The 17,349-nt window shown below is 38.4% G+C and overlaps 1 protein-coding gene across 4 annotated transcripts in view; it reads right to left on the reverse strand.

Annotated features, from left to right (window-relative positions):
* Positions 1-17,349, reverse strand: part of Ergic2 (ERGIC and golgi 2) — a 30,626-nt gene that overhangs the window by 3,077 nt on the left and 10,200 nt on the right. For 3 of the 4 annotated variants that reach the window (XM_036181610.1, XM_036181611.1, XM_036181613.1), the window contains 8 exons: positions 16,890-16,936; positions 16,311-16,381; positions 13,864-13,904; positions 10,356-10,457; positions 9,559-9,654; positions 4,400-4,455; positions 2,965-3,063; positions 756-853 (listed from right to left, as the gene is read on the reverse strand). In XM_036181610.1, the coding sequence (XP_036037503.1) occupies positions 756-853; positions 2,965-3,063; positions 4,400-4,455; positions 9,559-9,654; positions 10,356-10,457; positions 13,864-13,904; positions 16,311-16,381; positions 16,890-16,936 (610 nt within the window). The remainder of the gene's footprint in view (positions 1-755; positions 854-2,964; positions 3,064-4,399; positions 4,456-9,558; positions 9,655-10,355; positions 10,458-13,863; positions 13,905-16,310; positions 16,382-16,889; positions 16,937-17,349) is intronic. The other variant, XM_036181612.1, reaches the window with a different exon arrangement.

Raw genomic sequence — 17,349 nt, forward strand, 5'->3', positions numbered from 1 at the left:
ACATACATACATATAAATACATACCTGTGTTTGTTCCTTGAACCATTTGAAAAGTTAGACACTTAACACTTGCCCTCTGAAGTAACATAATTAAGAAGACTAAGGGAACCTTGTTCCCACTGAGGCCTTAGTTATGATCAACTGCAGCATTATCACATGAAGAAGAATGGAATGGAAAGCTCTCGCATGCCCTGGAATTCATTTGGACACCAGCTTTTGAGTATTACCAATTTCAAATTTGATTTATAATAATGAAATACAACCTAAAACAGTCACTGTTCAAACCTGCTCTTCCTCCCCATGAAACCATTAAGACCCATCTACCTGAGGCTGGAGAGCAAGCACCCTTTTAATCATGCCCAGCTGCATTGAGGGACTAGCTGAGAACAGAGTTTGTGCACATTCAGTGAGGAACACTTACAAAAAACAGCAAAGAAACTAGAAAACCTGACGATAGAGGCAGATTAGAAGCTGCTTACATCAATAAAGAAGAATATTACAAATGGAAATTTATAAAGTAACCTGCCATCATAGTTTAATTTGTAATAGAGACATTGCTAATATATTTTTTAATCTTTTTAAACTTTAGAACATGCACATTAATATCCATTTCTGGTACATTTCTGCTTAAAATGTTAATTAATTTCAAAACTTCTATAAATTTTTAAATGGGGGGGGGATGCCTACTAAATCTCCAATCTTATCTTGCAATTGGGGAACCATAAAAAACGATCATCTTAGCAATTAGGACTCACCCTTTCTGTCACAGAAAACTGATGGGTGTCAGCTGAAATCTTGTATGTGTGTAGCTTTGTTGGCACAACTGTAATGAAATATTGGAACATCTGGTTGTCTATAATAAAAACAAAATATGTCTTCTCATCAATCTGGCAGCAATAGAATACTATCAAATCTACTCTTCTTTTAAATATGACAAACTTGAAATTTAATATTACCATTTGCTTTAGTATGTAGTAGATAAAAGTTTTAAAAGAAAGAAAAGCTGATGAAAACAATATACTTAGGAAACAAAGTCCCACTTAGGACACAAGAAGTGGGGGGAAGGGTGCCCATGCTTGATGTAATAAGTAATTTTAAGAACTGGCCATCTCCTGTGGCCAGGCAAGACTACCAGTGAAGGGACTAGGACACCAACACAGCCATATAACCTTCAACCTACAGTCTGTTCTGCCTTTGGAATATGCTGGAGTAAGGGTGGCACAGAGATTGTAGGAGTAGCCAATCAATGACTGGTCCAGTGAGATCCATGCCATGAGAGTGAGCCCACCTGACATTGCCAGAAGTGCCAGGACACAGAGGCTGGATGGCCCAGAGAACCAGGACAGAACCAAACCAGACTGGAGGGGAAAAAAGTCAATACAATGATGCCTAATGATATTCTGTTATACTCATAGATTGGTGCCTAGCCCAACAGTCATCAGAGAGGCTTCATCCAGCAACAGGTAGAAACAGATGCAGAGACACACTGTCAAACATTAGGCCGAGCTCGGGGAATCCTCCTGAAGAGAGAGGGGAAGGATTGCAGGACCCAGAGGAGTCAGACACCACAAGAAAACCCACAGATCAACTAACCTGGGCTCACAGAGACTTTACTGACAACCAGGGAGCTTGCATGGGATTGATATAGATCCTCTGCATGTATGTGACAGTTGTATAGCTTGGTCTTCTTGTGGGACTCCTAACAGTGGGAGCAAGGGCTGTTTTTGACTCTTTTGCTGGTTTTGGGGATCCTATTCCTCATACTGGGTCACCTTGCCCAGCCTTAATACAAGGTGAGGTGCTTACTTCAACTTGATATAATACGTTTTGGTGATATCCATGGGAGGCCTGCCCCTTTCTGAACAGAAACAGAGGAGGAGTGGATGGGGATGAGGCAGAGTGGAAGTGAGGACTGGGAGGAGAGGACGGAGGAGAAACTCCAGTCAGGATGTAAAATAAATAAATAAATATTTTTCAAAAGTGAAGACAATATACTCATATTTGGTAAAACAAAGCCCAAGTTAAGACACACAAGGTGTGCAGGTGCCCCATACACATTAGTTCAGGCACTGACAACCATAAACGGGACGTAAAAAGGCAAAGGCAGCGTCTCTTCAGAGTAGAAACATTGCTAAAACCTAGATGTCATTGCAACTGTAACCACAGTTCTCACGTCTGTTAATCTTAAATACACCAGTAAACTGAAGTTGGATCTGCCAGACACTGAAAGTGACATTAAGAGCAAAAAGGTAACTAAACAAATTGTTTAGTGATTGCTGTTCAAAGGGTCAGTTTATGGTCACCAAGCATCACCAGGGTTAATTACAAAAAAATCAATGTCCAAAACCAAATTCACATGGTAACACAAGCCTGTAATCCCAGAAGGATTGCTGAGTTCAAGGTCATCTTGGGCTACGTTGCTACTTCCAGGCCAGCCTCATCTGAACAGTAAAACACTATCTCAAAATAACAACAGTCACCTGAAAACAGGCTATACACCACTTGCTTCAAAACTAAGAAAATAATCCTCAATGCTTGATTAAGTAGAGGCTTAAAATGTACATGACTGCTGTGGCACCACACACCTGATTATACACACAATACCACTCCACTCTGAAGTAACTCTAGGTTTCTTAAGTTGGTGACATTCTGCAGGGAGCTTCCTACTAAAGCACATAGCATTCTAGAGCCTTAAACCTGTGACAAGAGAACTTCTTACTCTGGTGACTGTGGAAAGGACAGTTACACCATTACCAACACATCAACCCTCTTGTCCCTTTAATCTTTTCAATCCGTTATAGGCCTTACATTTTAACATTCTAATCCCATTCACTTCTACCACATACTCAGCAGCCATTTAAAGATTAGCTTCACAAGAGTGATAGGAGTAAAAACACATCAATATTAATGTTTTAAGAGCAACTTCCTGTATGTAAATTCTAAAAGCAATTATTAAATACTCACGATCTACAGCAATCTTTTCAGTTCCATCCAAAGGATTAATAATTCCTGGAACAAGCTCTCCAAAAGACAAATGATCTATTCTGTGAGAAAAGTTGTAAGCTAAGATAAAAAGATAAAGGTGGAGAAATTATATTACTCTTCAGAGTATCATGCTACAGGTGGTTTTATACTCTCACTTACTTTCAAAGTCACCTAAAATTTCAAGTTTAATAACAATTGAAACAGCATTTTAAGAAAAATACACAAAATAAGCAAATCCTGATAAAATGCTGCCTTAAATCTTATGGTTATATATAAATTAATTTCTACTAAATGCCTTGTTTAATCCTGATGTCCAAAACATACAACTTTGATTCTAAACATCATATATAAACAAGACCATGCCAATAAAACACATAGGATGATGTTAGGCAAATAATGAGAATGATCACAGATATTTTTAATACACACCATTACTATGACCAACTGATTTTTATAGAATTTATTTTGCTCTAAAAGCAAAGATTAAGAAAAAAGTCTTGCTTGGTACAGAGGTACAAGCCCATAAACCCAGCAGTTGGAAGGTAGATGCAAGAGGATCAGCTGTTCTAGGTCACCCAAGGCTATCTGCAGTCATATATTAACCAGGCCACATGAAAACATGTTTCATTCAATTCTACTCTCCAGAAACACTTAAGTTTTACGATAATCATTGTACTGAAGTAAGTGTGTGTGTGTGTGTGTGTGTGTGTGTGTGTGTGTGTATGAACACGACTGTATCTGGATCTACAAACTGAGGTCAACTTCAGATAGTCTCTTTGTTATTGGACGTGTACTCAATGACACAAAGCACTCCTGGGTTCCCCACTAACTGCAGGGATTTTGGGGCAGTGAACAAGGAGAAGTACAGTGAATGTACAGATAGAATAGATCTGAAGCAATACATTTAATTTTTTTCTCCTCTAGATGGATACCAAGTTTTTGTTTCTTTTTGGATATCAATTTTTAAACAGCTTACTTTGTTTGGTTTTTGCTTTCTGTGACAGAGTCCTTCCATTCACTGACATGATACTCACTATGCAGTACAGGCTAACTTCAAATTCATGGCAATCCCCTTGCTTAAGCCTCCCAAGTGCTGGGGTAACACATGCTGACACACTTAGCCAACATTTTATTTATTTTTGAGACTGAATCTCACTATGTAGTCCTGGTTGGCCAGGAACTCACAGAAATCCACCTGCCTCTGTCTCAGGGTTGATGGGATTAAAGGCAGAAGGCATGTGCCAACACAAGAGTCAAGTTTACCTTTAAAGCTCTACCTTGTGTTTGCACTAAAACAAATGAAAAATACATACACACATACACACACACACACACACACACACACACACACACACAAAGTTAACTTATCTTAAAAACTTTTCTACACTAAAACAAAATCTCAGAAGTTGCTCACAATCATGGTTGACAAGTGCTGCCAAATGTGCATGCCCTCGAGGATGTGGGATTGCCCTGAAAGGAGGAAAAAGAAACATATAACTAACAAGAAAGCCAACCTTCCCTGTCATGCAGCAGCAGCTTGTATTACGAAGTGAGAGTAGTGCATCTGGCCCATAACTAAGCCATCTCAGCAAGGTGATAAGATGAGAGCTGCTGAGAGCCAAATGGAAAACATGTTAAGTATTTATGAGCCTAGATGATAGAAACCAAGGGTATTACATGGTCACATAATGAGAACACCATTTCATACACAATTATCAATGAAACACAAAACCCTAATAATTGAGTTCATTCTGTTGCTCATGTGTGCTTTCCAGGGAAACTTCTTTGCTTACTGAGGTTTAAAGTTGGTGTCTCTAATCTCAAATGTGTGTGGTAATGACTTAAAACATTCCACATTTCCTCTCTGAAAAAACAAATCCATAAGCATGCTTCAACTGAGCCTATTCATTCCCTTGAAGACATTTCTAGAATACTATTAAGAGTCTTCTCTTTATATTTTGTATATCACAGATCAGTAATTTCCAACTTAAGGAATTTCCTAAACTGCCCAAAAGATTTTTAAAACTTCCTTTGTACTTTGCTCTGGTGTCTGACAACTGGGACCACAGTCTGAGCTGAGACATGCTAGATATGAGACTGGAGGCCTTTACTCCCAGAGTAACCTCCACACCAGTCTGCTGAAGCTCCAAAGGCTGCTGGAGCCACTCAGAGCCACCAGCACCACGTTACGGCGATAACTCTGCCACACCACCAGTTTATATGTACATACTGTCTTCCCTGATAATTTTAGGTTAAATTTATTACAAAGCATTCTATCAAGTGTTCATAACATTTAATATCTAAAGCACTGAGCAAAAACAAAAAATGTAGTAAAACTTTGCAACCACTCAATATCCAGCTGCTGTGCAGAGGCCAAACTGGAATGCTGAACTTTTATTTTTAACAGAAGTCACAGAAACGAACAATATTAAGTTCACAAGAGCAAATGAAATGACTGCTAGTTGACAACACATTTTAGCAGATGCCACTTTAGGCTGTGGAACTGGAGGTCTCACTTATTGAAACAGCCTTCTCTCAGCTACTTAACACAGACTATTTACAGACACTAAGTATTATTTTCAACAAAGCACTGATTTGTCAAATCCACTAAACAACATACAATACCTATGTACTCATCAGGATCACAGGAGGCCCACCCAGTCAGTCACCTCTTGCTTTTTAAAAATATGTTTGATTTTTAATCATATATGATTATGTGTCTGTGCATGGGTATATGCATGTGAGTGCAGTACCTTTGGAGACCAGAAGAGGGTAGCAGATACCCTGGAGCTGAAGCTACAGGTGGAGTGTGAGCTGCCCAATCTGAGTGCAGGAAAAGAAACTCTTCTCTGTGAGAGCAGTAGGTAGCACTTTGTATCACCGAGCCATGTCTCCAGCCCTATCTTGCTTCTTGATTGACTACTGGATACTAGGCTCACTGTCCTCAGTTGCCGAAGCACTTTCTCACTGAAAGCTAATGGTCCAGGGCCAACATGCCTATAATGAATATATGTCTCAGCTGCTGCAATCAAACATATTTCACTAACCTAGAAGTACAGGATCTTTCTTTCTTGGCTCACCAGTAACACATGAAGACATTTGACTGTAACTTCATTTTTACTTAGAAATTCTACTAGACAGTTTACTTTAAACTTTCTAATTTCCTGACCACTGCTGTTCTATGAAGTTGGGACTATTGTGATGAGTGCTTGCTCAACCTAATAGTAACAACATACATTGTGTTCTTTAAGTGCAGTCATAGTGTCATTACAGTTATCACAATATTCTGCAGCCAACTTAGATGATGATTTAAAAGTATGACAATTATGCCAGGCGCTGCAGGTGCACACCTTTAGTCCCAGCACTTGGGATGCAGAGCCAGGTGGATCTCTGTGAGTTAGAGGCCAGCCTGGTTTACAGAGCAAGATCCAGGACCGGCACCAAAACTACACAGAGAAATCCTGTCTCAACAAATTAAAAAGTATGACACCTGGAGCCTGGTTTTTACATGGTAATATAATAACTACGTGCGGCAGTGTATGACACTGGCACCTGCCCTCTGGTGCACCAAGCAGCACCACTGAGCACTGAGACCACTACTTAGTCAGGTCAACTGCTCCACCCTCAGGACGACACTGTAACATAAAAGCGGTCCTGCGGAAACAAATAAACATGGCTACCTTTCAATAAACTTCATCTTTGGGGCAGTAGGGGAGTGAGACAGGATCTCACAATGTAATTCTGGCTGGCCTGGATCTCACTCTGAAGACCACACAGGCCTCAAACAGAGATCGCCTGCCCCTGCCTCCTGAGCATTGGGATTAAAAGTGTGTGCCACCACGCCCAGCTAAAGCTTCCCTTTTTGAATGCAAATCTGAACTTTTCTCATTAATAAAAAAGGTAGTAGGCTGCACCTGGAATCCATGCTGTCATCTACTTACTTGTGATAAGCCTTTGTTCTCTCTCAATTTTAGCCTGTTCTTTATTGTTTTGGTACTGTTAAGAATAACAACTGTCATTTCCTGTTCTTTTTTAAAAATAAAAAGTTGAAACATCACTTCGAGGATTTCCACACGCTATTCCTTATATGTGCTTTATGCAGTAATTAATTTTAGCAACTAAGACACACACATGAAATTTTCCATAATGTGCACATCTTTCATGATTAGTAATAATGTCATTATCAAGTCCCAGTGTACCCAACATGTCTTAACTAGTGTCTACCTTGTTCTGCAGAACAGGCACTTTGAAAAGAGGCAATGGAAAGGAAATACATTTACCATTCAATACAGAGCACGTCCATATTATGAGGAGGACTAATAGCCCCCTCTGGCAGTTGCCTGTGCTTAGTTGAGAGCACTGAACAGAAACAGTTCTGTCCCACTGATAACATGGCTTTGTGTTCCTACTGTAGGCTTCAAATTTAGAGACAGGAATTTTTCTAAATAATCAAGTTATAAACTATAACATTATATTTGACATCAATAGTCTCTCACAACCTAAGATCTGTGAGGAACTCAGAATTGTTTTAGATTATGTCTTCCTCCCTTTTTTAGAAAACATAAATTGAAATGTTATAGATTTGCCAGCATAAGCAAGCACTTCCCTTCAAAACCACAAATGTTAAAAGTGAAATTCAGTTACCCCAGTGCTGATGACACTTATTAAAAATGCTTCCTGGTGGGCGGTGGTGGCGCATGCCTTTAATCCCAGCACTTGGGAGGCAGAGCCAGGCAGATCTCTGTGAGTTCGAGGCCAGCCTGGGCTACCAAGTGAGTTCCAGGAAAGGCACAAAGCTACACAGGGAAACCTAGTCTTGAAAAACCAAAAAAAAAAAAAAAAAAAAAAGCTTCCATTTTCCTGCCTGTTTTCTGACATATTATCTAACCCATAAGATGGGACCCGGCAGTGGAAGGAGAACAGTTCTGAACCTCAGTCAGGTTGAAGGAAGGCTTTTGGGTTGTGGCACTTACTGGTTTATGAGGTTAGGGATGCTACTGGCATCCATGAACCAGAGACAGGAAACAAAACATCCTGCAGAGAATCATATCTCACACAAAGAACTCTCAGGTGCCCTCTGAAACCCATGCACACATGAGAAACTACTGACTTGAGCCTCAACTCTGTTCCACTACACAGAGGACCCATGGTTGCTTGAACATATGCTAGGAGCTCAGAGAAGATTCACTATCCTGTGTTGTTCAGTGCTCAAATGCCATCCCATCAAAAAATATGGCACTCATCATTTGAGTAGCCTGCACGTTTTACCTGGTCACAATTCTGTGCCTAAATGCCAAGTATATGCATTCTGGTGTGCACATGTCCAAGCACTTGCATATTGAACTTCAAACACCATACGCATGCCCTTTGAACAGCTACGACTGTCACTGCACTCAACAGGTAATAGGATCAATACTGAGCTTGACAAACCTAACACCAAAAAAAAATAAAAGGTGAGTCTACTTGAGTTTATGAGACACAAACAACAAAAGCTTTTCCTTTGGGGGTCTGTTATTTACTAAGTTATCATCTGCTGAAAGGTATGAAATTGAGAGGGGGAGACAGCAAAAATAAAATATAGGACATAATACAGATGCTCATACTGTATTTCCTTCTGAACTAGGGCTCTGTTTACATGTAAAGCTATAATGAGCACTCTCCATCATGTGCTGCCTCATGGTGCCAAGGTCTCAAAGTCCCCAGGACCATGCTGCAGATGGGTAAATGAGCACTAAACAACAAAGTTTGAATCTGCAGGAGAAAAGCACAACAAAGAAAAAATAAAGTTTGATCTCATCATTATAAGCAATGATGGCTTTCCTGATAAAAATCTAATGTTCTCTATATATAAACAAAAAAGCCCAAAGCCACCCTTTGATCAGGTTCTTTTCTCTGACATGCTCTCCTTTACTTTATATATAAATTCCTAACTCCCCATTCAATTCCAAAGTTTCCTCATGAAGCCTCTGCTAACTTGAAGACTATGTTACACAATTTTTCTTAAAGTTTGAATATTCCAGTAGGATTTCAGCACCCAGGGAGAGTAAAGACTTCCCTATTTTTCCATTATTTGATCCCAAGTCTCCAGACTAGTCCTCTGCACACAAGTATCCAAACAACGGACTAGACAGTGAAGAACTCACTAGCTCTCCATGGAAGGAGGAAGCTGTGGAGGGCTTCCATGGTGAAATCTACCAAGAGCTTTTTGTGACACTCGATTATATTCAGGAGAGTAACGGACACTTTTCCTAAGCTGTTACCTACATTACTTCATTCTAGCTATCAGTAACTTTTGACTTTTTCTAGAATTACTTAAGGACTGCATTTTGAATTACCAAAGGGCTAAACAAAACAAAAATCTACTCTCAATAAATGAACACACTGATGGAGCATCTAGGGTTGGGCTCTCTGGCTACAGAAGTTACTGTAAGAGGTTTTAATTCCTGTTTACTCACAGACAACAATTCAAGTGCCCTTTGTGGTTGCCTGTGCACTACCTGATCAGGAAAAGATAACAATTTTAATCAAGCTCCAACCCCATCTGAAAAACTTCAGAAAGTAAAAAGAACATACTTGCCCACAGTTATGTGAAAATTCCCTGCTACTTTATTGACATATAGATGACCGTGGATTCTGCACGCATCTGGAGTCAGTGATGCATCATCTTCCCTGTAAAGCAAGACACATTCAGGTGTCTTAATGCACATCTGATACAAAGACCATGTACCAGTGTGAAAATGGCACACAGGGAAAAGAAGACTCCTTAAAGACAAACTTTCAGCTAATGTACTAAATGTCAAGATTAAAGCAATAGTTTAAACCCACTTGCGTTGCTATACAGCTACTATATTTACGTAAGTACACATCATTATGTGTCTTCAAGTCTACCCAAAGGATTAATGCAGGAGAATTCTGAAAATCAAAGAAGAGTCCAACAGCAACATTCTTTTCTTATGTATTTCTGGCACTGTGGTGCAGCTGGATGGGAATGAAACTGGGGTCAGGAAAAGGCACCCAAGTGCAAACCAATATAAGCCAATATAAGCCTTTGCATATTTTAAACTTGAAAAATCATCTTCATGATTACAACAACTCGTTACCTACTCTGACACAGGAATAAAAATAAATTCTTAACCAAAATATATAGTCTTATAATTTTTTCTTAAAACTAGTAGAATTTTATACAGAGATATACCACACATACAAAAGTAAAGTAACTTGATGAAAACTTCAAAACCATAGGCTAGAATTTAAGGGCAAGAAACCTTAAATGTATAAAACACTTTCAAAGAAAGAACAGCAGACCAATACTAAAACTACATCAAAGTAAATTCCTGGTAAACAACTTAACTTTGAAGTACCTCTCTCACCTTGGTGGCAGTGCTGTTGATGCACTTTTAAAAGCACTTTTGAATATCACGTCTTGAAGGGAATGTTCTTCTTGCAACCTACTCTGAATCAGCTGCAGCATCCTAAATGTGACAGAACAGTAAAATACACACCAAGCCAAGACTTGTTCAACTACAACAAGGCTTCTGACTGAGAAAAACCATGTTTACTATAGGATTACATTCCAGAACAAAGTTTATCAGCTTTTCTCAGGAAAAGTGAGGACGGCACAGGTAGTCAGAGGCACCCAGAGGCGACTTTTGCTCCGCTCAGTGTCTAAGCTTACCTTTCACATATATTACAAAGTTTTGACTTCTGGAGAGCACTGAAGTAAATGATGTAGATATAAAGAACAAACTAAGTGCAGGCCATTCAGCAGGGTATTGGGATTGGAGGCCACAGATTATTGATATACAATCCCAAGATCCCAAGGCTTATTATAAACTAGGTCATGGCACCTTTTAATATCACCTGGTGTCTTCTTTCCCAAAAGAAGTAAACTTTATTCTACAGGACCATTCTAAGCAAATATTATAATCAGTCTTCATATAAGTTTTAAAAGAGAGTCAACAGGATTGTAGAAAGTAAAGACTGCATTTAAGAAACAATGCTTAAGGGGATGGAAAGATGGCTCAATGGTGAAGAACATTGGATGTTGTTCCAGAGGACCTGGATTCAATTCCCAGCACCCACATGATGGCAAACCATCATTTTTAACTCCAGTTTCAGGGCATCCAATGTCATCTTCTTGCCTCTCTAAGCACCAGACACACAGGTGGTACACAGACATACATGCAGTCAAAACACCCATACACAGAGAGCTGGAGAAATGGCTACCATGGTTAAGAGCACTTGTTATTTCAGCAGAGGTCCTAGGTTTGATTCCTAGCATCCACATGGTGTTCACAAATGCCCATAACTCCAGTTCCAAGATGTACATGGTACACAGACATGGATTAAAACACACATATGAAATGAATAAATGTAAAATTTTAAAAAATTAAATATTCAAATATACACATAGTAAAATAAATAAACCTTCAAAAAAATAGAAACAACGCTTAGATTCATCTCCTTTAACATAATCTTAAATAAGTAACATCTCAGTCATAACTTAGCAAGCACAAAGACTACATGCACACAGTGGAGAGAAACAATGGCAAAGAGAATGCTTAGGACAGGGACACTGCTCTGGTGACACATGGTGGATGTGTGACATTACACAACTATCCTCTCAAAAGAGTGACCTCCCAAGTGAACTATAGACCTTGGGTAATGTTGGGGCCATGCAGTCTCAGCAATTATGACAAGTAAGCCATTCTGGTGCTTGATGCTGATAAAGGAAAATGAGATATGGGAACTCTGTACTTTCCACTCACCTTTGCTGTGAACTTAAAACTACTCTAAAAAATATTGAACTTGAAAGTAAGGGAAAAAAATCCTTACATGTAAACATATGATCTTAAAAAACACAAATATTTATCTCACAATATACCATATTTCACCACAATGGTAAAAGTATTGTATAGACATAGAAATGAGAAAATATGTATGCACTATCCATCTAGAATAATGGGTTAACAGGCCTGCTGTATTAACATTAAAAATCAAATTTACACAGTAAACTTAAGTTTGAAATGAACCTTAAATCTAGAAAGAAAAAGCAGACATCACGAAAGGCTGTGTCCAGGGTTTGAAATTTTCTTCTAGAGATATTGCAATCCTAACTATTTAAGGCAAAACACCAACTGAGAGAGCCAATTCCAAAGGTAAAGAACTTTTTTGTATATACATTGTTAGGAAATGACAAGGCCTTGCAGATCTCCCTCCATACTAGAATACCCATTTAGAAGCAGAACATAATTAAGAAAGATCTAGAAAACAGATCTCATCTTCAGATTTGTACATCTAAAGACATAAATTTTGGAGCTAAGAGTTTGAGGAAACTGTGAGACTTCTGCTTGGAACATACCAACCGATAGTGTAAACTCTGTATGAAGGTATGCAGAGAGCCCAAGCATGACGGGAAAGCCCTCTCACTTAATAAAACAGTCTATTTCCAGTCATTACTCCTCTTTAATACTTAGTAGAATTCTAGATAAAAGGAGCCATCTTGGGTCAGAAGAGATGACTTGAGGGTTAAAAGTGCTTTCTGCTCTTCCAGTAGTTCAGTTCCCAGCATCCATAGCAGACAGTTCACAACATGGCATATACATAGAGGCACACATATAAAAACCTTAGAATTTTAAAGGAGACAACTCATGTTAGTATTTCTGGGTGGGTGGTTTGGTTGTTTGTCTGTTTGAGCTTTTTGAGACAGGGCTTCAGTGTAGACCTGGCTCTGAACTATTGATCCTCTTGTCCTAGCCTATTTTATTTTCATTTATTTATTTATTTATTTTGAGATAGGTTTCTCTGTGTAGCTTTGTACCTTTCCTGGATCTCAATATGTAGCCCAGGCAGGCCTCAAACTCACAGAGATTCACCTGCCTCTGCCTCCCAAGTGCTGGGACTAAAGGTGTGTGCCACCACCACCTGGCTTGCCCTAGCCTCTTAATTACTGGGATTTCCAAGTATGCCCACACACCTGACTCTCACTTCATTATTTCTGGATAAAAGTAACATTTCATTTCTCGATAGAGCTTTCTAGTAAAAGTGCTAGAAACCCAGAAAGCCCAAATATCCACTGCTTTCTTCAACTATATTCAATTTCAATATTAAGATTTTTCCAGCTATGAAAATTGGTAATTAAAAGAAAAAGATTCTTCAAATGTAGTAGGTATTAGAAAACAAAATGTCTATAAAAAGTAAACGAACAAACACTTAAGTACATTTTTGGTAATAATCTGAAATTAGGTAACCTTAAATATAAGCCATCTTGGGAACAAAAAGGGGGTGGGAAGGCACTTTTTCTGAGAACAAACACCAGGAGCAATCCCACTTGTACTCCAGACAGCACCAAGACAGCATACTAACAAATGAAAAATTCAGACACAAAGTTCTTAGGGAGTCACATGTGGTTCTCATCACTCATGGTTTTGCAGTTGCCAGAATGAGAAAGCTTTTCCTTTACACTGTTTATAAAATGAACCTTTTGTCTGTTTCTGAGACAGTTTACATATTTAATCCATGTCCTAAAACTTACTGTTTAGCTCACGAAAGAGGTGAACTTAGGACCCTCCTGTTTCAGCATCCCAAATGCTGGGATTACAGGTACGTATCATCATACCTGGCTCCAAACCAAATTCTAAACAATGTTCACATACTTTCATAGTTAAAATTTTTTTAAGTTAATTAAAATTTTAAATAAAAACTAAAATTTATTTATGATTAAAAATATAATACAGGAAAGATTATGTATAACTTTTCTAAGATCTGATAGTTTTTGAGGTCATAAGGACTGTTTATATACTAAAATATTGTAACATATGCATAGCTTCCACCAAAAGTGGTCTAGGTTTCACAGTGATGACATTGTTCATACTTTACCTCTGCCACTCTCTCTGCTGGGGTGAAAGGTCAAATACTGCCTGCAAAAGAGAACACAGTCACTGGCAAATAAATCCCTTAGTGTTCACATAGCACCAGTTTAAATGTTTTTCTATGAACAAGAAACAAACTTAATAGTACTGCTAAGATATATTCATGATTTAATCTGTAATGTTTTATTCAAAGATAGCATAAAGAAGCTTAACTAATGATAACTATTTTCCTGTGCACAGTCACTAACATTTATAGGAACAAATGCAATCAGAAGCACACAATGCATATTTTAGGACTTAAAATCACTCAAGCTCACCATTACTGAAACTGAAAACTAATTAAAACTGAAAGGGCAACACTGGTGATTGGGGTAGGGAGACAGGTGACAGACAGGACACAGCCTAAGTGGGAACTCAAGTACCCAGAGCCCTTCCTCCTGGCAGGAAATACTCACAAAACAAAGCCACACAGCTTTGCTGAAAAAGAAACCTCAAAACTTCCCCCATAAAATTAAAAAAAAAAACAAAAACAAACAACAAAAACAAAAAACAAAAAAAAAACACCACAAAGAATAGAAGGGAGGGCTGGGGAGATAGCTCAGCATTTAAGAGCACCGGCTGCTCTTTCAGTGGTCCTGAGTTCAATTCCCAGCACCCACATGGTGACTCACAACCACCTGTAATGAGTTCTGGCACCCTCTTCTGGCCTGCAGGCATACATGCAAGCAGAACATTGTGTATGTAATAAATAAATCTTAAAAAAGCAAATAGTAGGGAGCAAAGCCCACAGGGGCAAGGGAGAATGCCTGCCTGAGAAAGCACTTGCCTTGCAAGCATGAAGAACTGAGTCTGATGCAAAACAGCCAAGCATGCAGCATGTGTGTGTAATCCCAGCAATGAAGCAGACACAGGTGGGTTCCTCAGACTCACTGGCTACCTAGCCAGCTTAGCCTAATGGTTAAGTTCTAGGACAGCGAAAGAGATCCTTATCTCAAAAAACATGGTGGTCAGCAACTTTCCCAATGACACCAGAGGCTAACCTCAGGTCTCAATATGCATGCCCTATGTGTAAATGAGTACACACACATATAAACTATGAAAAATAACTGAATATTCTGAAAACAGTATAAAATGCAAACGTCACAGTGTCCAAATGCTGGGATTTGGATCCAAATCTGCAGATCACACTCTAATATGTTCTAACAGTATCTGAATTTATAAAGTAAGTTATATTTACTTACTCCATGTAAACTACTATAAAATAAACTTTGTTAGTGGAAAAATAGAGATCAGAAGAGGGGATTAGAGTAACAAACTATTTTTCCACCAACAGTTCTACTTCAGGAATGCTTTATGGTCTGAATATTAACTATCTGCCTCAGGTTTCTAAGTAAAACCCAGGAGCCTCACTAATGAATGGTACAACTGTGGACGCCTGTAGAAGTAAATCACTGGGCTGGTATTGACTTCAGATGTCTTATCGTGGCCTTTTCCTGTCTCTCTTTGTCACCGGTCCGCCATGGGATGAAAGCTCCTCTGTCATACATTCCAGCATCCACGATGTTCTGCCCAAGTACCAGAGGCCAAGTAACCATGGCCTGAGCACTGTGAATCTGTAGGCCAGAACAAACAGTTCCTCCCTCAAGTTGCCTATGACAGGGACTTGGTCACAGTAACTTAAAAGTAATGAAAACAAGCACTTATCAAAGACAAACATTATTTTCTTGCTGTAAACTAAAGTTAACTCAGCAATCAGAACTGGTCCAGAGGTTTTCTTGTTTCAACCCAGTCAATGAATTGAATTCTACTTTTGCTTCATGTTTAGTTATTATTCTGCAAGTCTGCTTAGTGACAAGAAAATGAATTTTAAAATGAACAAGTAAACTACACGCCATGGGGCTAGTGGGGCACATGCTTTTTCTGAGGCTGTTTTAGGGATAGTTCTGATTAGCTACTATTACAAGCATACTTACCCTGTAATGTGCTATGTGGTGAGTCAGCTATATTAATTAAGAACAGCTTGTACTTTGAAACTAATCAGAGAGTATCAGCATTGGAAAAGGTAAATGCCAATGAAATTCCCTCAGACTGATAAGAAAGCTACAGATCAAATGTCTTCAAGATTTGGGCTTGGTGAAAGTAGCATAGGTCAGAAAGTCCTGAGATAATTAAAAAGTACAAACTTCCATTCTTATGGCCAGTACAGAAGAGAAAGGGAATCTGATGGGAAGCAGTAACTTGAAATATAACAGACAGTAGAGGCCTAACCAAAATGCCAGCTGAAGCTATCTCAAGTTTCTTATATTAGGTATAACTTTTCTTCATTACAAGTTGTTCTACAGAGAAGTTAGACTGCTTTTGAAATAAAGAAAAAAAGTCAGACAAAACTAAGAACAAATGTCTAAAGTATTTCCAGCATACATTTTTTTTTAAAATCATATAAATCAAACTTACTGGTTCATAAGACAGACCATCTGCAGATGCAACCATGGTCTCTGCTAAATCCAGTACATCTGCTCCAACATCTGCATTAAAACAAAGTTTTTACACTCTGCACTCCGATCAAAACTAACATCTGTTATAAAACAACTGAGATAACTTTCATTTGTTCAAAAGTTAAAACAGTAGTATTATGTAGCTTTTGTAGACAGTATTCTGAAATTAAAAATGATTTTATTTTCCACCTTTTTGCTCTGAAAAGATGACACATGGTTAAAAAAAAAAAAGAGCTAAGGTTAATTGACTAACATGTCAAAATTAAATAGCCTCTAAGTACTAAAGAAGCTGAACACAATATCAATCACAAGAATTTTTTTTAAGGATTCAAAGAAATTATAAGGCAAATCTATGTAGACTTTAAAAAAATACCAAATAGGAAATTTTACTTTGAAAGGCTACAATTTTAATGGTATTTAATATGGCACATATTCAGGATCAGTGAGAATTCAAACTGTAGTTACAATGTACTTCCTTATCTCTTAAAACCACTAACATAAAGAATACTGAGACTGGTGGTATCGAAGGTGTACTCACACTGACACTTCATAGCAACAGTGATGTCTATGTTGATTCTCAACTTGCTGAAAGAGAAAAGGGCAGCCATCAGCAAAACACCAGAAATGAAAACCAACACACCTATGAAAAATATGGATTTCAGACAGTAAAACACAAGTTAGAACTTGCATTCCTTAAAATCAGAACAAGAACATTTAAAAACATTCTCTTTTGTGTAAACTACCTGATGTGGGGTATTGAGGACTGAACTCTGGTCCTCTGCAAAAGCAATGTGAACTCTTAACTGCTGAACTATCCCTCTGGCCTTCTATAAGTTCCACTTAAGTGACTATTCAAAAAACATTTCTGCTTATCCATGTTTAATAGTCATCTTTGTTAATAAAAACTCCATAGCCAATAATTCCAAGAAACTAAGGTTGGCCTATTTAAACTTCAGATAGAACAGTTCTTTAAGGACATGAAACCTGAATCAAACAGG

This window comes from Onychomys torridus, chromosome 3, assembly GCF_903995425.1.
Source record: "Onychomys torridus chromosome 3, mOncTor1.1, whole genome shotgun sequence".
NCBI classification, from domain to species: domain Eukaryota; kingdom Metazoa; phylum Chordata; class Mammalia; order Rodentia; family Cricetidae; genus Onychomys; species Onychomys torridus.